Here is a 21,072-nt window from a genome sequence, read left to right on the forward strand (position 1 = left end):
CCTCCAGTGGTGCTTATTCTGAGCCAAACGAACCCAGTCTCCACCATCCCCATCTATTTCTTTTTTTCTGGTGGCTAAAAGTCACCCTTGCTCAAGCTGATCTCCCGTTCTCTCACTAAATCTTTTTCGCTAATTCTTTTCTCCTGTTTTCAGTGAACCTAACCCACACAGACTCCAGGCATTCCAAATTCCGAATATGATGTCATATATCTGCTGCTTACGTCATTCGAAGCGATCCGAAACCAAGTCCGAGGTCCAGTGCTAACATTTTGTAACAGGCTGTTTTTTCTTTATGGCAAGGAGCGGTTAGTCCCACGCTTAACACCCATGCTGGAGGACCACCCCTTACTGGCTGTCCCCAAGCTGCTTATTCATTATATTCGCAGTTACCTCTCTATATCTCGATGTTGTCATGTCGTCATGATAAGGGCCCCATGCAAACAACTGACAACAGAACCGGTAGAAGTGAATGTTACGATTTTAACCCCACAAACTAAACTAAAGTAACATAACCTAGCCATGCATACCCAAGCCTAACATACCTTAATGTAGCCTTGCCTAGAGTAACCTAGCTTTGCCAAATCTAACCTCATCTCACCTGCATCATCGTATCAAAATCACCCCTACTAAGGGCTGAGCACTTGTACGCAATAAAAAACCCCACTTGAAACGTGGTTTCAGAATTCATGCCATCGTCTAATCACCCATTCGCAACGCCACTGACAGTAGTTACAATACCGGAAAAGGTATGACATCTGACAATATTTCGAGCTCCTGGCCAATAAACCCATTGATGGAATAGTAATCACAGTATTTTGGTACTTACCGCCGAGTGTCCGCTGTGAACACAGAACAGAAGACCGAGCGCCAGGACCAGCATCCAAGGCACCGAAGCCCGCCGCAGTCCCCACATGCTTCAGACAGCCGACCTGTGCTCAATGCTCCATGCTGCTTTGGAGTCTCTGCCCTTTTCCCCTCTCTCTCCACCCACCCGCACTAATACAACGCTCCAACGAGAGGCTGGGACTCTACACCAGCAAGTTCTGTCGCTTGCTGGCTGGAAATCACGAAGGGTTTTCTATTCCAAGTAGTGTGATGAAGAAAAGCTTTCACTAGTGTTGAGGGAGCAATCCGGCGAGAGACTGTTTGTTGCTTGCATCTGTTTTCTAGCGATTTTCGGTCTGCGAGTTTGTGTCGCGAGGCGTGAGATGAGGATTTAACCCCGCCCCGTCCGGCCGTAGTGAACACTGAGGCTGCTTGAAGAAGGTTCACGGCAGTCTGGCGGAGAAGTGCTGCAGCAGAAGAGATCAGAGCTCGACACACCGGTGGCGTAATGGCCAGCCCCGGCGTGCGGTACGTGTGTTTGTGTGTGTGTGTGTAAAGTGCCCTCTTTTTTTGTCTTTATGGGGTGGAAAAATATATATAGTGAAAGTGTGACAACAAAAATCCGTTGTGTTGTGTTACAGGTTGTTCGTATCGGTCTTGTGGTTGGTGACCTGCTCTTTGGCGGTGAGTTCACTGATATGCATGCTTCTTGACAACTTCCGCACTCCATTACCCTATGTCAAATTTAAGACAAAACTAAGGAAATTATACTTACCATATAACAGCGTTTTGGTGATATAATAGCGGTCTCTTATAAGACCGAGGAAGAGGAAATATTGTACCCCAAGGGAAATTAGTTTTACAAATATAAACTTGCTCAGAACCGTATTCAGTGACGGGGTTTGATGTTAACCATGCCGAGCTCACCAGTTCTGATACTAAGAGTGATTTTTGAGTCACATTGTAATATCCTGCTGTATTTCGCTTACAACTGCCGCAGTTGTTCATTGACCTGTAAGGCAACTCTATAATTCCACTTTCGCCCTGCCCAAATATGTACTCATACTCCATTCCTTATCGTTTCCATCAGTTTTGCAACAGAATATTGCTGAAAATAGCACAGAATCAGACATTAAATAAACTTAAATTTTAAAAGTTCTGTATTCTGATATATAACGCCGTATAGTCCGTTGAAAGTCAACCCACGTTTCGGAGAAACGTGCCGCCTCCATGTTCAGGGTCGAAGATTAAGCTAAACAAGAATCCATGCGTGACGCAAGTAGCAAGCAAATTTTGTTTACTCTTCTGTTCTCAATATAGAGGTGACATGTTCCTCTGAAACGTCGGTTAACTTTCAACGCGCTACACGGCGATATATCCCAGAAGACAGATCTCTTCGTACCAAACGCTGTAAGAACCTCAAATCATAAAAAAACTTGCTCATTGATTTCTGTCTTTTCTCTCCGAATATGGTTAAGGAAGAGTAGGGTCCATTCCAAACTATTGTTAATAAAATGCGGGTTGGATTGTTTTCACTAGTTTTCCAAACCCCTATTAAAGCAAGCGGTAGAACTCTTACTCCAGTCTGCCACAACTGGTCTCTCACTACAGGGCAGGAGAGAAGACATAACTATCCATCGTCAGAGCCGAATTGTAACCTCTGATTCCAGTGTGCCTGAGACCTCTAGATCTCGTCACTTGTAAACATTTCCAATTTTGTTTTTAGTTTCTACACGTTCATGTGGAATTCGTTTCCTCTTATTGACCCCCTTCTTCCAGCGAGAAAAACAGGCAAACCTACGTCGCCTATAAAGTATACTCCACTGCACTAATTTCCAGCTGCTTTGAGAGGAACAAATTGTCGAGCACAGAAGTGTCCTTATATGCGTCCGGCTTTGAGACGCCAACTAGCGTCCGGGAGCAGCATCCTTCTTGAGAAGCTACCAGTCGTTTATCTAGTCAGAAGATTACACATGTGCTACGGAATACGAATGTTCATTACCGCATTCACAACAGCCCCCCTCCCCCCAATAGACGCTTTACCGAGATAGCTGAATCTAGTTAACATATTTACGAGAAAAATGCTGTAGACCCCAGTTAAAAGTGTTTTATTGTTATCAGTTAGGCCCATACGTTGCACCACACCAATAGACATTAATAACATTTGGATGGGATATTCCAGTGCTGATATCGGATATTCTTATTGCGCCGAAACTTATATTTACACTACATTTGTACATATCCGATGTTATATACAGTAAATGACAGTGTAAATATAAGCATAAGGAACCCCAAAAGTTACATTTTCGTCAGTCTTTTTTTATGTTTTGCTGTAATTGCAAAACATAAAAAAAGACCGACGAAAATGTAACGTGACACCCTCTATCCTCTAAAGTTGGCACTAACTTCGCCGACAAGGGGCGGTCGCTCGGTCGGTATAGTTCGATTGCGGACTAAAACCACTGAGTTTTTAGTTTTTTTTTTTTGTAATTGAGCTTTCTCCTTTGTATATACACGAAATTAAAACCATTATTTTTTTTATTGCTAGTGGGATGGGACTAAGTCCCTTGTACTGCGGCCACTTCTGGCCTATTGTACAAACCCCAGATGATAAGTGAGGGTGATTGTGGAGCAAATGGTGGAATGAAGATTGGCAGGGGAAACCGAGGTACTCGGAGAAAACCTGCCCTAGCGCCACTTTGTCCACCACAAATCCCACTTGACCACACCCGGGATCGAACCCGGGCCGCCGTGGTGGGACGCCAGCGAATAACCGCTTGAGCTATGGCGCGGCCTTAAAATTAAAACCATGAGAAAGATTCACGCAATTAAGGGTGCGTGAAAGTCACCGCGGCCCGTATTTTTCTCACTGATGTTCTAGGCTGTGGATAATGAAGGAGCTATTTGAATGGAAAAATAGCGGCTCCGGTCTAGAAACCAAGATTAACAGCCATTGGGGTTCATTGCACTAATTTCGCCGACAAGCGGCGGGCGCTCGACCGGTATAGTTCGCTTGCGGACGATAGGCCACGGAGTGCATCTGTGAGCGCGCAGTGGGTTTCATTCTCGCATAGAGACTGGTGATTCCGTCTCCCATCTGAAGGGAACGTTTGAAATTAAGAAATCCACGCATTTGTGTTTTTTCAATATACAATCCCACTTCCATATTCATTACGTCACAAATGTGAGCTGATTTGTTCTGTCGCTCACTCCATAGGGGTAGGATCCTCCTTAAGAAGCTGATAGTCGTTCAGCTAGTCGGGGAAACTTCTCACCTTTTATAGAACCCGGCGGTTCATTATCATTTCGTAAGACTCTGCTTGTACCAGGACATATCGGGCTAATTTAATTTTGGTGCATATCGATGTAATATGGGTTAGCTCAGTCGGTATAGTGACCGACTACGGGCTGGATGGCCGAGGGTCTGAGTTCAATTCCTGGTAGGGGCGAGATTTTTCTCTTCACAGATTCCAGACCGATTGTGGGGTTTTAGTTAGTTAGTTATGGGAGAGGGTGGGTTACCCCATGCACCGCGACCAGTTTGATCTATTGTGCTTCCCTCTATGATATTCTACCAGTCTCTATACCCTACCGATATTGGTGCGTACCATCAGTCCCGACCGAGCCAGCTAGTTATCTACTGGCTTGGCGGTATCTATAATGCTTCCCGCATCTATCAGAGGCATTAGAGACTACTGTTGGGCGGGAAACGTCCTTGAATTTGGCTCAGTGACCTCCTTTGGAGATATGAGGTTCTTTTACGTGCCGTAAAGCTACGACACGGGACACACGGCTTAAAGTCCCTCCCGGAGGACTTGTTCCCTGAATTTTTCCGCCCTTAAAATTTCGACGACCTCCGCCGGGTTTGAACCCGCGTACCACGAGTCATGAGGTGGGAACGTTACCTCTAGACTACGGAGGCCGCTTGATTGTGGGGTTTACCCAGCTTCCTATCCAATGGATATTGTTGGTTCTTTCTCCTGAGGTAAAGCGGCCGGGGCGTGAAGCTGACCACTCACCTCCAGCTAGTGCCGAGGTCAAGAATACATGGGTCTATACATCCATTCCCCATACGCTTTCATGGCGTAGTGCTTAATGAGCCAAGTACAGGGACAAATTTACGTGTATCGATCTGGCGTTCTTCTTCTTTACTTGAGGCTCGTGTCGAACTTAACTGTCTCAAAATCGATTCATCTTATGAGTACATTTCTTTTACTCTCGCTCCCACTTTGGAGCATAAGGCTGAAGATCTCAGTTTCATTTATCACTTTCACAGACAGTAGGACTCCTTGGACGGGTGATCAGCTCGTTGCAAGGCCTCTGTCTAAACACAGGGCAACACAAACATAGAATAAACGCATGCACACACTAAACATCCATTCCTTGAGTGGGATTCAAACCCACGATCCCGGGTTCCGAGCGAGCGAAGACAGTACATGCCTTAGACCGCTCGGCTACCGTGAACGGCATGAGTTTAGCGCGCATTTCTGCTACATGATAGCCTGCAACCACCTGTTGGCTTCTCGGCACGGTACGCCCACTGGCGACCTCCTTCCAGTCTTCTGAACAGAACACCCCTAGCAGTCGCTGGGCCCGACCGGCCTGCGGATTCATTCACAAATCTCCCTCCTCTAAGCAAGAGGTTAAGTTCACGACCAAACTAGGCGGTCCAGTCCAGGCTTGACTGTTTACATTCTACGGTGAGGGTGACGGGACGCGAACCACTGATGGGGGAAATTATAAATGCATGTAACTTAAGAGGCGAGTAGGAGGAGGGCAGAGGCCTGTAAATAATTCATTTCATTTCTTACTTATTTGTATGCAAACTTAAAAGCCTAGTGAGCAACAACAACAACAGCAACAATGATGATGATGATGATGATGATGATGATGATGATGATAATAATAATTCAATTAAATTCTTTATTATTTATGCAAACTTAAAAGCCTAGTGAGCAACAACAACAACGATGATGATGATGATGATGATAATAATAATAATAATAATAATTCAATTAAATTCTTTATTATTTATGTGCTGAGCCAACAGCCGCAAGGCCAATTACAGAGTCAGCACATTGTAGATGGAAGTAGTTACATACTGGACAAACACAACATAAAGTCAAAGACTAATTAAAGGTAGGCATTGGAGGAAAACATATTAATGCATATAATTAAAGAAATACAGTAATAATAATAACATTATCACAAATCTAAGTTGCTATTAACAGTTAAGAAATGAAAAGTATAGATATTCAGAGAGGATAATAATAATAATAATAATGCAAAAACATTCCTACGTAACAGATTAAGGTGTTACCAAGTTGCATTGCGATTCTGAGATTTTATTTCCTTTCGTTTGTTGCCTTCTTTGTTTCTTGTTTTCCTCTTTGTCACCTTCCCCTCCCTTCCCCATTCACTTCCCTCCNGTTTTCTCCGAGTACTTCGGTTTCCCTTGCCAATCTTCATTCCACCAAATTCTCCATCATCATAATCACCCGGGGCAGGTACAATAGGCCAATCAGTGGCCGCCGTGCCGAGTGGACCCAGCTGGACTCCACCCCCCACTTCATTCATTCATCAGTAATCTGTCAAGACGACACGTCCGCAGTATCTTCCAAAACAGTTCCTCCACTTAATGCGATCTAGAGCTCAAAAAGAAATAAATAAATAAATAAAAAATAAAATTCGTGGAATCAGAGGTTACCATAGCGGTGGTTATGAAGAGCTATATCTTCTAGCACTGTAATGCTGTGTGGCCCGCTGAAAATCAGCAAACGTTTCGGAGGAACATGTCGCCTCGATCTTCAAGCTTTCTACCTGGTTCATGCTGGTTTATTGCTTGCCTTGTTCTCCGGCTCTGAAGCTGGAGGTAACATATTCCTATGAAACATCAGTTAACTTCCACCGGGCTGCATGGTGTTATATTCCAGGAGACGAATGAATGCCCAGTGAACGGAGTTCCGAATATACTGTGATACATTCACAAGGAAAACAAAAAACAAACCCCCGTGGCCTGTAGTCCGCAAGCAAACTATGCCGACCGAGCGACCGCCCCTTGTCTGCGAAGTTAGTGCCAAATTTTGCGGATAGAGGGTGTCACGTGGTCAGTGCAACGGATCCCACGGCCATTAATATCAGTTTTCTAGACCGGAGCCGCTATTTCCTTGAAATAGCTCCTCATTTATCCTAACGAGGCTGAGTGGACCACGTTCCAGACTCATTACTTCTCAGAAAATCTGGTAGCGCAGGGAATCGAACCCGGTCCTCTGGATCTGTAGCCAGGAACCCTGACTACTAGACACACATCATTCATTGTTATTTAAATCTGAATGCGGTGACGTCGGTGTTCATCTTATTTCATCTGTTCTCCTAAATGAGCCACCGAACTCTTATTCTTGAGATCCATTTGCTATGTAAGTTTCCTGAATCTTCATACCGAACTGCTGAAGTTAAATACAAAATTGTGGTCTTAGGGTAATCTAGTACCGCTCCATGCTTTGTACATCTTGAAGAGTAATCAAAAACTACAGAGCGCAGGAAACCAGCCTCTTGTTGTGAACCGGTCTTTTCGTGGACCCAGCTCTGGCCATGTGAGAGACCGGAGTACCCCGCCGCAGGACAGCTGCCTGCCCTCTCGCCTGTTGCCTCTTCCCCCACCACTCCCGAATCCTTCTCACCTTGAAGACGCGGTAACCGCTGTCTAATTTTCTTTCCTTTTATGTAGTCCATATTAAGTAACCCAATGATGTGATTGTGGGTCAGGTATAACCAATCAGAAGTCGTTTAGACCTCGCTTTTGCCCGATACCCGACAGTGCGGGAGATACAGCTCTTAGCGGACAGTGCTTGGTAGTATGGCTGGCTACTGGTTGGACAGTCATCGTTCGATTCTTGGCAGGAGCAGAAATGTATTTCTTTCCTCCCACTCCAAACTGGCTTTGGGATGCAGTCAACCGGCGTCTATGCCCTTTCCCAGGGTGCTGCGGTTACTGACCATCGTCGATGTTGAGGTCTGAACTTCAGGAATTGTTATCCAATTTTAAGGCCAGAGTTGGCCATCTGTAAGAAGGGACACGTTTCTGCTCCAAACGTTTAAAGTGAGACCACTGCCACGAGTTAGCTGTATCCAGGAGAAATATCAAGCTCAAGAACTAAAGTTTAAAGCACACGAAACTTAATATTACCTGCTGTTTTGTATTAGTATACAATTTTTAGATCTCGGAAGGAAGAATTTAGGATATCTAAAAAAAGTATATAAAGAGAAGTATTTGGGCTTATAGACAAGAAATAATAATAGGAAGCTGCAGGATATGCCGTAAAGGTTCAAATATTCTCGGTCTAAAATTACTGTATTGCCGCGATTAAAGTGAGAGACGAATCAGAAGAGACGTGTACAAGGAGTGGGGGGGGGAGTATGGGACAAATGGAAAAGGTATAAAGAATGCAAACTTGTGTTTGAAAGCCACATGAAAAATAGATAATTTTGGAAACCTAGACATACATTGGAGAATAATATTAATATACATATTAAACAAATAATTTATAAAGATATGGACTGAATTGAAATGGCTTTTGCAAAAAATAAAATGGAAGAATTTTATAAATACGGTGATGAACATTCAGGCTACGTAGTAGGGGATGTATTTTTCAGTTGGAAAACTGTTAACTAATGAAGGAAGCCCGTTACCATTGCGTGAATAAGTTTCTTGCCTTTCTTTGTATCCTTAGTTTCTCACTGTCTCTATTTGTTATCTTTTCTTCTTTACTAGTTTGTAAATCGTTTACAAGTTAAGTTACAGGCAAGAGCAACGTATTATGTAGCCACAGCAACATACAGGAATCTGGGCACCACGTTGTTAAAACAAGAGTCACAGGAGTCCATGTGAAATATTTGTCACTTTTGTCATTCAGAGATTACAATTTATGGGAACAAAAGCTCTACAGTAACACAGCCTGATTTATTATTCATATCGCAATTCAAAACTGAGCCCAGCTATTGACGAACCTTCCACTGACTAATTTCAGCAAATGACGGCACTTCCCTAAGCAATGCTACACAAAAAGCATCTGAAGTCAGTGCTTTGTATGACATTTGAGATATAGCGTCTACTTTAGTCGTCCCAGTGAACGTAAACACATTTCCAGGCAAGTGAAATGGTACATTTCTTGACTAGCTGAGCGACTGTCATCTTTTGTAGGTCTCTGCTTAAAAGGGTTGGCTAAGAGGAATTCAACTCTGTGAAATTACGTTTCTTTTCCCGTGTTTATATTTTCTTGGTTCCATCTGCCTGCTTAAAAAAATGGGGTGGGATTTTGTAGACTAGATTAATTTGCCTTAGGACAGGGAGTTCTTGTGATCACAGTAATGAATCTCCGGGTTCCATGAAATGTTGGGAATTTTTTGAGAAGCTTAGCAACTGTTATCTTCTGAAGAAGGGCTCTACTCCATGGAAACTGACACACAGCAGTTGAACAGCGTCAACAGAGTGGCAAAGCCCATTACGTAACACTCACGAAATGATTAAGTAGTTTCATCCGAAGTGAATGCAGTGATTTCAGGGTGCAAAGTAAAACACGTATTCACATTGTCGCGAGGTTCAGCTTCATGGATGAATTACGAAGACTTGAGTTTTATTTCCTATCAGCTAATAAGCGTGGTGTAGCTCAGTCGGTAAAGCTGCCGGCTACGGGGTGGACGATCGGAGTTTGATTCCCGACAGTGGTAGGGATTTTTCTCTCATGTTCAGGCCAGCCTTCGCCGGCTCAAACACTGGGATCATGTGTTTGAATCCCACTCGAAGCAAGAATGTGTCTGAATGTAATCTCTGTTTGTGTTGTCTTGTGTAAGGTAGCGGTCTTGCGATATGCTGATCCCCGTCCAAGGAGTCCTACCAACTGTCTGTAATATAAAGAAACTGAAGTGAAACGAACATCAAGAGAAATTAATGATGATGGTGTAAAAGTATGTCCAGAGCAGAACATGAAGCTGACTACGTACTTCCCTCCTATTGCCGGAGTTAGGAATACCTGGATCTTTTCCCCCACTCACTATACTTCTCAATGAAGTGATACTTAATTAAACACCAGTAAATATGTCCTCAATATTCGGCAGAGAAAGAAACTTTCAGAGACGTTTGCTAGAACTGGTACAGCCATGAGAAGTTATAACCCCTGTAGTTGTCACATAGGCTATCCTGCTTTACAGTTGTGACAGAGAAGTTGCCGATAGTCACGGCGATTATTCTCCCGAAAATGATATCCTGAATCAAGAACATATTTTTAAAAATGCGATATGCATCTAGCCTTTCACTTTTTTTTTTCCTTGGCACTACAGCCCCAGTGGGACTTGGCCTACCTCCATGAACTTCTCCGTTCACTTCGGTTTTTCTAGATCTTACACTTTCGGTAGGACTCCTTGGGCTGGTGATCAGCTCGTCGCAAGGCCTCTACCTGTACACAAACACAGAAAAACACACACACACACACACACAAACTAAACATCCATGCCCTGAGTGGAATTCGAACCCACGATCCCGGTTTCCAAGCGAGCGAAGACAGTACATGCCTTAGACCTCTCGGCTACCGTGACCGGCAGCCTTTCACTTTAGAATATTTGAACTTACCATCTCCCCTTCTGAATGCCTAAATATGAATATTCATAAAACTACAATTTTGCTTCTAGTCTATGAAACGTGGTCTTTCACTCTGAACGAACACCAGAGATCCACGATAAATTTATGGAAAATATGGAAATAATTGAACGCAAGCGAGATATGACACAAAAGGTAAATGAGAGACATTAATTACAAGTAACTAGTATTCGGGTTGTTTGTTATCACACATAATTACATCCATTTGGAGTGGGTTTCGTAACTGGTTTCAAAGACTCATATGTTCGTTAAGACAAAATGGCCGCGATACCTTTTAACGAACTGTGTTGTTATTCGTCTGGAAGAAGTAAAGGTAAGGCAAAATTATGCCTGTGCTTGACTAATTAAGCACTACGCCATGAAGGTGTATGGGGGAGTGGATATATAGATCCACATTTTCTTGACCTCGACACTAACTGAAGGTGAGTGGTCAGCTTGACGCTCCGACCGCTTTACCCCCGGGGAAAGAGCCCCCTGTACCCATTGGAGAGGAGGAGGCTGGGTGGACACCATAGCCGGTCTGGACGACGTGAAGAAGATAAAATTCTTGACCCTACTGGGACTCGAACTCCGACCCCTCGATCATCCAGCTCGTAGCTAGTCGCTATACCGACTGAGCTATCTCGGCTCCGGAAGAAGTAAAGTACGTCATGAAAATCATCCGGGTAATTGTGGCACGGAGAGGGGGAGATTTTATCCCAGGGGTTTTCGGTAATAGAGGTTAATTGCATCATCCTTTGAGTTGACCGATTAACGAACTTCATGAACCAGAATCTTTCTTGAGAAACTAACAGTCATCCAGCTGGTCAAGAGATTCTCCGCGTTTTATGGAACATATAGGTTCATTGTCTTGTCCAAAACAGCCCACAATTGCTCCAGACGAAACCAGTCCACACCGTCACACCCAGTTTCTTCAAGGCAGTTTTAATATTATCCTCCGGTGTACGCCTAGATATCCCAAAGGTTTCATTCAGATAGTCCAACTAGAAGTTTGTATTCAGTTCTCATTCCTCGTGTGCGTGCTACATGCTCCTTCAGTCTCAGTCTACTTCAGTTGATACTGAGATCAACATGGAATACAATTTCAAGTTAAGGTGGATAAGGTGGGCAGGGCATGTAGCACGAATTGGGAAGAATAGGAATGCATATAGGATATTGGTGGGAAAGTCAGAAGGGAAGAGACCGTTGGGAAAACCAAGGCATAGGTGGGTGGACAGTATTAAGAAGAATCTTAGAAAGATAGGATGGTATGGATTGGACTGATCTGGCTCAGGATAGGGACCAGTGGAGGGTTCTTGTGAATATTATAATGAACTTTTGGGTTTCATAAAATGCTGGGAAATTCTTGAGCAGCTGCAGTTTTGGCGGCTCCTAAAGAAGGGCTCAACTCCATAAGTAAGTAAGTAAGTAAGTGAGTAAGCAATGGAATACAATTTCGGAAGGGAAATAATTTGGCAAAAACGTGTTTTTGAGATGTGAGTACGGTGCAGTACAGTGCAGTACTTAGGAAACCCCAGGCAAAGAACGGGATTTTGATAACTGTGGGATGTAACTGACTGATTTAATTACTTTATGAAGCAGATATTTAATCAAATAGTCCTTCAGACAGTGTAGAAATTCCCCACCTTTTCGCAAAAACCAGTCAAGTCTTAGGCCCTCTGTAATAATATGTAACAGTGAGGAGCTGTTAGCCCTGTGCGCAACCCGAACCTCTAGGACTCCCTTTGCTGACTCTAGCAACTGCTTATTCCGTATATTCGCAGCTACCCTCCATATCCGAACGCCAAGACCGGCTCTGAGGTCTACCGAGCCTTCTGTACGAGTACAAAGGGTACTGGAGGCTGTTTCCTTGGGGGTAAAGCGGCAGGTGCGTGAAGCTTACCACTCCATCTAGTGCCGAGGTCAAAATGGTGGAGCTATGCATTCGCTCCCCTCACGTCTTCATGGCTTCCTGCTTAATTAGTTAAAGCCCAGGGATAATTTTTACTGTCCAAATCTAGGGGCCGACTTTTCCATCCGCTACACGATGACTGGTCATGCCGTTGTGGCAAGGGACCCACATAACATGGCATTGAAGAAAACAGTTCTGGGATATGGCTCCGTGTAGATATTGTGTTAACCGACGTTTCGGAGGAACGTATCGTCTCCATCTTCAGGGTAGAAAGAAAAAGAAGAAAATTCGCGAGCGAGGAACCAGCGTGAGCAGGTGCTAACAGACTAGTCTCGCGGATTTTCTTCTTTTTTTTACCCTGAAGATGGAGGCGATACCTTCCTCCGAAATATCGGTTAACACAATATCTACACGGCGCCATATCCCAGAAGACTGCTTTCTTCATAGTCACCGCCGTGAAAACCTCAAATCTTACATAACATGACATTGTTGAAGACAGTAACACCCAAACTAATAATGAAATTAATGCGTATATCTGTAAAGAATACTCGTAAGTAGGGTTTATAACCCCCCCCATAACGATCAGTCACTGAGTTCCACTAGCTTAAAGAGGTACGTCTTTGGAAGAATTGCTGTGAAATGCATGGCGAGTCCCGCCTCCAAGGGCGCTCTATTTCATTTTCAGTGCCTACAATGCATCAAACTTGTCATCTCTAATTTATAAATCGCCGCCTACGTTAGGCCTCTTAGCTCAGTGGCCTTTTGTATCCCGCGGATTATGTAATGACCCTCAGTTCTTTTAGATAAATTTATAACTAGGGACGTAAATGGCGCAGACACTTTGATGTCTCAAATGGGTCCATGTTTATGCGTTTTGGAAGAACATTTAAGGGCAGTTAGTGTGACAAGAAGTTAACTAGCTTGAGTGAAAATTGTACTTTGTCAGGATGTCATATTTACATGTCAGTTCGCTGACAAAATGTGTGACCACTTTTGGATCGAACCCCGGAATCGGAAAATAAAATTGTGCTGACATATGAACTTAGAATTACATCAATTTTGCTTTAAATATTTGTATCAGTTTCATATTAAATCCATGTACTGAAAATTATATACCGAATTGTTGTTTCTCTCCTATGCTTGCGAGATATTCAGTCCACCCCATCCTATTTTGGTAAAAACAGTTGCAGGAAATAAATTGTGATGCTTCTCAATTTGTAATTTTCTCTGTTCTCCTGGCTTCTGCTCTCGTAGATGTAAATATTCTCTGCGCTGTATGCCTATTCTCAAACTCTCTGTCTGAGCAATTACATATTTTAGCACTTTGTGGCTTGTGGTACAATTTAGAACGTGCGATTAGGAGCAGATATTCCCTTGTGTTTATAGTTTTAGTGGTTGGTCTTATTGTTACTTGGTGTTTATGTCTGAAACGTAGTCTGCTGTTGTTGATATTGTATTGACTTGCATAGGGGTACAACTTCAATCTGCCCCTTGAGCATTAAGACCTCTATTGGGTCCACTGTGCACCCGTAGTGTTGCTGGGACTCCTCAAAAACCTCGACCATAGCTATATCTAAGACCCCGTAGAATTCATGTCGGCTGTACGCGTGAAGAGCCAGAGGCCGTAGCTCAATGCTCAACCAAATGGGGCACTGACATAACCTCATTTTCTCTTGGGTCCTTGGCAGCGGTGTCTGCGGAACATCCCCAGTCATTCCCCACAACTAGTCCCGATTGGACACATTGTTAGTGTTAGCTGTGATTAATACGTGCTTGTTACGTACTTCTTGGTGTTGTTTACTTGTATATGGAGCGTGTGTCGAGGCTGTGAACACGTTAGGATAATGTTCATGTGGGCTTGTGCGAGTAGGTGTGACAGTAAGTTGGTATAGTGTTTCGAATACCGTGTTACGTTATTCATTAATCGTAAGTTTTAACTATAACTTTAATTCTAATTTCATTTCTCAACCCATATAGCTACTTACCAAAACAAAATTGACAATGCAATGCGTGTAATCTCAAGGTGACTAAATGATAGTCGAAACATATTGTTTCAGTAACTGATTGACTTGACGTCCAGTGTATGCTGAGACTGAGAATGTGATTAATGAATAACTGCAACAAGTGAACACCATAACTGGTGTGTTTTTTATTGCTAGTGGGGTGGGACTAAGTCCCTTGTACTGCGGCCACTTCTGGCCTATTGTACCAGCCCCAGATGATAGGTAAGGGTGATTGTGAAGTAATTGGTGGAATGAAAATTGGCAGGGGAAACCGAAGTACTCGGAGAAAACCTGCCCAGCACCACTTTGTCCACCACAAATCCCACTTGACCAGACCCGGGATCGAACCTGGGCCGCCGCGGTGGGAAGCCAGAGACTAACCGCTTGAGCTGTGGCGCGGCCCATAATTGGTGTGTTACATATAAGTCACTGTTTGATATAGTTTGACAGAGCAAGTAGAATTTATGATCAATAATACTGCTCTTTACTGCCAATATATTAGGGAAAGATACCTACCAACTACCTACCTACCCACCATTCCGTGCTACAGCCCTGGGTGAACCTTGGCCTCCTCTACAACCAATGCGTGCTGCCATAGGAATGGACCCACACATGATGACCCGAGGCTGGTTGTTAGGATTCTGAACAAAATTCTTTTTACAGGACGAGGTTGTTAGCTTCATGCTCAACCCCCAAATTGGAGAACCAGGGTATCTCTCTTAGTCTGCACTCTACCCTTTGACCTTTCCGGCACGGGTGACCTGGTAGTTAAACTACCGCCGGCATAGCTGTCAAGGTCACAAAGTGACTCAAGCCCCACTACCACGACAAGGTGGAGACACATTTGGGGGTGGGGATTAAGGAAAGATATCACGAGGAAAACGTAGACGTAGGTGGGAGGATAATATTAAAATTGATCTTAGATAGAATAGGGTGTTATGGACTTTTGGTCTGGCTCAGGATACAGAATTGAGGAAGGTTCTTGTGAACTTCGAGTTCCATAAACTGATGAGAAATTCTTGAGTAACTGAGCGACTGTCGGCTTTTCAAGATGGGCTCAGATTCACGGAGTTAGTTATTTATTGCAAATATATTATTTTATGCAAGGAAGGAGATCACCGGGAAGACCAAGGCGTAGGTGGGTGAACAATATTGAAAAGGATCTCAGAGAGACAGGATGGGATACTATGGATTGGATCGATCTTACTCAGGATATGGACCGCTGGAGGGCTCTTGTGCACATAAAATGCTGGGAATTTCTTGAGTAGCTGCACAATTAGTGGCTTTTCAAGAAGGGCTCAGCTCTATGAGTGAGTGATGTTATTTTATGCTTCGTGTGCATTTCCAGCTGTGTTTTCCTTTCATCCTGCACTTTCTGACCCGAGAAATGTAACATTGCAGCTGTTCTCTGCTGTCAGTAATGCATTTCTTATGGCTTTCCCACCAATGCAAATGCATTCGTATTGTGACCGCAGGCCGTGGATCACGAACGATCACGAAGCAGCAGTGAGGCCAGGAAATGTCGACGTTCCATCTCTCTCAGGCACTGGAGACAGCATGGGCGAACCGGTCCACATTGTGTAGAAGCCAAGGAGGCTAAATAGAGCGCTGGTTAATGTGATATTAAGGGCGGGGAAGAAATGCGGTTTGAAAATGAATTGCTTAAAGAGGCGTAAGCAGATTAAAGAAATTGCGATCACCAATTAGGTGATGTGTTACGCAATTTATTGATCATCATGTTTTCTTTGTCATGTGTATCTGTACAGGTATATACACATGGTCATCTCCAGTACTATTTTGTATAACGAACTAAATGGAGTAGAGCCTTTCTTGAATACCTGATAATTGTTCTATTTATCAAAAGAATTCTCAGTATTTTGACCGCCTCTGTGGTCTAGTGGTCAGAGTTCCTGGCTGCAGAACCAGAGGTCCGGGTTCGATTCCAGGCTCAACCAGATTTTCTGAGAAGTAGTGGGTCTGGAACGGGGTCCACTCGGCCTCGTGAGGATAATTGAGGAGCTATTTCAAGGAAATAGCGGCTCCGATCTAGAAAACCGAAATTAACGGCCGTGGGTATTCGTTGCGCTGACTACGCGACATCCTCTATCCGATAAAGTTGGCACTAACTTCGCCGACAAGTGGCGGTCGCTCGATCGGTATAGTTCGCTTGCGGACTAAAACCACGGAGTTTGTTTGTTTTGAAGGTGAACATTAACTTTTGACGGTCGATTTCTATATGAAATTACATATCTGCCTAGGGCCATTTTAGAAGGGGTTTACGAGTTTAAACTTTCCGCACGAAGCCATCTCACCGACAGTTTATTTGCAATTAGGGATATGATCTTGAAGAGATACACGTCCATTTTCATAGCACAGGCCTACCTAGTTGATTTGTTAATGGAATTTTGAGGCCTAGAACGGAAAGAGAAGCATTTTCTTGATATTTGAGATGCAAATTTCTNTCTAGTTGATTTGTTAATGGAATTTTGAGGCCTAGAATGAAGTTGTAGATACACTGCCATGTTAAACACTTCTTCGGGGCTATAACATTTCGAGCTGAACGGAAAGAGAAGCATTTTCTTGATATTTGAGATGCAAATTTCTTATTCTATAAGAACAAACGTGAAGCCTGCATACAGAGGAAATGTAAAGTGATAGCAGTGAAAACAGTAGAATGATGAGAGAATGAGGTGCTCCTTTATATTGGGTTTCATATTTGGAAAGTAAAGAACAAACATTAATTTCAAATTAATCTTCGCTGTCGTTATTTACGGATACAAAATCAGATTCTGTTTGTCACGTGATTTGTTACTGAGTAACTCAGTAGCATGTCTAAGATTTCCTATTCATTATTATTACAGTTTACCCTATTTATCCCATGCATTTCAGAAAAGGGAAGTTTAATGTGCAGTATGGGCCTACGGCACTGATTCATCAAAAATCAACTAATTGGTTTAAGCGCATTTAGTCGGAATTCCAAATTCTAAAACTGACTGAAATGTTTCATATTTTCCGCTGTCTTTTTTCGTATGTCCAGTTGAAATGTTATATAGCAAATGAAATTGGCCTCACGTGCTTCGCTCCCAGTCCTCTCCTATTTTCAAATGCTCCCCTAGCGTCATTTACTTCCACAACCCCCCCGAAACGTCTCGAATGCAAAACCCTATATCTAGTGCCTAATCAGGCACATATCGGAACCGAATTTAGAGGGCGGGGTCATTCCGAGATCAGATTTATCCCTTCTGCCTGAAATGATTGTTTCACATGAGTTTTCTAACTAATTTAATTAGAGAAAGAAAGATCCAATGATTAAAAATCACCATTGATTCTTCAAAACATCTTAAAAATTAGAAATTACAAGTATGCTGTCGAAATCTGTGTTTCTATAATAATTACAACACATTATTGAAAAATTAGGCTTTTAGGATGGCTCAAGAAATGGTTGCATTAAACTTTGTCTTATAAGGTAAATGGTTACGTCACTCTTGCAACACCAAGCAAATTTCCTAGCTATAAGAGAGAGAACGAGAACTTGCCACGTGCTCAACTCTTCTGACATACTGAGCCATTCCTTTCACAACTTTACTGCTGTTTACTTCAGATAATTTTACTCCACAGCTCCCTTCTGCATCCTATATTTGGTTGGTTGTGGTTAAGAAGGAACCACTGAAACACATGTTCGCTCCAGTAGCGGCTAATGTCAATGACATAGCTTCACCCGTCTCACCCACTCCGTACATATGTCTATTCCAGTACTTTATTCAGTGACCTGCCACCGTGTAATGGCGGAAATATTAAAGTCCAGCGAAAATCAAAGAGTATTTGTTAACATTAAAATTCAGTTTTTGCACATTTTTTCTGGCGTTTCTGCTAGCGTATGCAATATCCTTCCTTGTGTAGTTGTTTACATTGTACATTTCGATGCTGCATCAACTAGTGATGTCTAGCGATATTTATTTAATTGTGTCAGCATATATTTCTGGACACCATAGTGATTTTAAAATCCATCCATCAAACTATATTCATTTTCTCAAAACTTTAATAGGTTCTTATATACCTTTGTTACTAGCAATATTTAGCGATTTAAAACAGTATTGAAACGTTGCTTACTTACTCACTCCTTCTATTCTATAGATGAATATTTCAGTGTAAACACACAGTAACTAGTATCAATTCTAAGCTAAAGTGTATTCCCAAGCATGTTACTGTATCACTTTGTTTGCAGACTTGGTTTATGTATCCAATTAGCATGGTAATATTAATACTGTATTATAAATATCACCTTTTCAAGCAAAACTATTATTGTACAGATATTACGTATTTGTACTTGACTTGTTCCATATCCTTTGGTCTCAACCTGTACTTGGATTTATGGAACGTAAATAAATTCAAATTCAAATGCCCCTCTCCCTAAATACCGGCTTGAGACTGGCAGATTTTTATTTATCATTCCTGCTACGTGCGATCTGATTCTGCGGTAATGAGTTAATTGACTTTAGGACATTCACATACTTCACAAATAAAATACAGACTGATTACATGCTATATTTTGCGAAGATTAAAGTGCCCTACTCTACTTTCATCCATTGATCTGACCTATCATTCCACTACACAAGGACATTAATCTTGCACGAAAGTTACCAGAGCAATTTTTTATTTTTATGTATGGGGGATTACTATGTATTATGTAGCTGATTTAGTTACATTAAGTTAGTATACTGTACCTTATGTTCTTTAATCCTAGATGTTTTACTTTTCATAAGTTTGAATTTTTCTACATTCTGCTTATACTTCATGCTATGGGGAAGCTCATAACTTAAATTTCACCCTCAGCTTTAGATAAAGCATCCTGGAAAGTATGAGAGAGTCAGTAAATATGTCACAAGTGGAAGAAAAGCAGCTGTAATGGAAGTAATAGGTTTTCTATGTGTATCTCTGGGTAGCAGCACAGTTCAACTTTATGACAGTCTAGGTATCATACACGCATTCCTGTGTTCAGAAGCTGGTTTCAGTAGTCAAAATGGCTACCGTGCGATTGTACTGCTGAAAGCAGCGTTCTGTTGTGCGTTCTTTTGTGAGCAAAAGGACTCAGTGCAAATGATATTTATAAAGAAATGTTTCCTGTTTATGGTGGGAAGTATTTGCTGCATAAAGTGGTTCACAGTTGGATTGAGAAACATGGCAAACATTTAGCTGATGACGAAGAGGTGGAAACGGAGGTGCGGAAGTGGCTGACGCAACAGTCAAAAGACTTATATGCTGCAGGTTTTGACGCACTGGTAAAGCAAGGGGATAAGTATATCAGTGTTGGTGGAGGATATGTCAAGAAATAAATGCTTTTCCGGATTTGAATGTCCCATGTTTGACGTTTTATATCCATTTGTGACATATTTACTGACTCCCCCGGTGTAGACACATGTAAAGAATCTTTGTATTTCCTTTTCAGATTTATTTTAGAACTATTTTACATTTACATTAAACACTAAGACTCTTTTGTGTGCATTGTAACTATCTTATAATATACCATAATTTATGCTATTGAAGGTTGTTGTCTTCTGGGATATGATGCACTGTAGTCTGTTATACTACGAGTACATTGCATCATGTTTTATAACACAGTAATCTTCGTATTCACTGCCATGGGAACCTCAAATATCACAATTTACGGTACTGGTTGTTTGGTTTATTGGTTAGTGAGTCTGGGATCAATTGAGATGCAGTGGTCATTTCAGGTGCCAACATACCTAAACAGCAACCCAAATAAAAACTAACCTAACCTTATATTTTAGTGGAATTTCTGTCATACATTAATGAGCTATTGATAGTTATGATATTTTTTCATGCCACACATTCTGTAAGCGTTTACTGTCATGCCTTGGTTTCCAGATCCTTAATGCGAAAATCTGGTGCTCTGTATGAAGCTGAGGTTGACAGTGAAGTGGGACAGGTTGTAAAGATGTGGTCCTGTTCCTTGCGCACCAATATACCGCTTAAGCAATATCTTTTTGATGCATTAATTATATAATTTTACAATATGCAAGTATGTTGCACGTATAGGAATGTAAATGATTTGATATTCTGAATAGAATGTTACTTTGTTCACCTATCAGGTCTTTTACTTATTTCATATTAATGTTTTTTGTATGAAACATGAAAAACAATAAATTTTGTAAAAATTTTTAATATAACAAATCAGATTTTAAACAAGATGTACAATAACTGGAATTTGGACTTGGTGGACCACCCTTACCTTACTGCAATGAACTATACATATATCATCTGAAATATGTTCCGTGAATGAATTAGTAGGTCACACACGTTGTGACTATAAAATGAAATGATGAAATGCTAAGTTACATCATTAACAAATTTTGAAGAAGTTGTAATTTGAATAAAAGAGTAATGGAAAGTTCATGTTTTGTTGCTATCCAGTCACAGTATATGTTACATGTGCAGAATGAATTAATGAGGGCTTAATTAATTATGTATGATGATGAGAGACTCTGGCCATAACATTCACTGTAGATATCTGTTTGAAAGCCAGCTTTGCATTATATGCAACATAAAAATTATTTATGTCAAACTCCTCCCCCATCTCCTTTGGCTGCCTGTCCTCCTTCAGCCTCAAGAACTGGGTGTTAGAGCCCATTCTGACATTCACTACTTTAAAAACTAATCTTGCCATATACTTGCAGTTCTTT

At 42.0% G+C, this 21,072-nt stretch overlaps 2 protein-coding genes across 2 annotated transcripts in view; one reads left to right on the plus strand and one right to left on the minus strand.

Moving 5' to 3' along the window:
- Window positions 1–937, minus strand: part of LOC111868426 (collagen alpha-1(IV) chain) — a 151,660-nt gene extending 150,723 nt beyond the window's left edge. The window contains exon 1 of the mRNA XM_023859036.2: window positions 827–937. Coding sequence (XP_023714804.1) covers window positions 827–913 — 87 coding nt within the window. The 5' untranslated portion in view covers window positions 914–937. The remainder of the gene's footprint in view (window positions 1–826) is intronic.
- Window positions 938–1,267: 330 nt separating this feature from the next.
- LOC111868424 (collagen alpha-2(IV) chain) overlaps window positions 1,268–21,072 on the plus strand; it is an 83,815-nt gene continuing 64,010 nt past the window's right edge. Inside the window, exons 1-2 of the mRNA XM_023859035.2 lie at window positions 1,268–1,353; window positions 1,467–1,509. Of these exons, the coding sequence (XP_023714803.1) occupies window positions 1,334–1,353; window positions 1,467–1,509 (63 nt within the window). The 5' untranslated portion in view covers window positions 1,268–1,333. The remainder of the gene's footprint in view (window positions 1,354–1,466; window positions 1,510–21,072) is intronic.

The sequence above is a fragment of the Cryptotermes secundus genome, unplaced genomic scaffold (genome assembly GCF_002891405.2).
Source record: "Cryptotermes secundus unplaced genomic scaffold, Csec_1.0 scaffold106, whole genome shotgun sequence".
NCBI classification, from domain to species: domain Eukaryota; kingdom Metazoa; phylum Arthropoda; class Insecta; order Blattodea; family Kalotermitidae; genus Cryptotermes; species Cryptotermes secundus.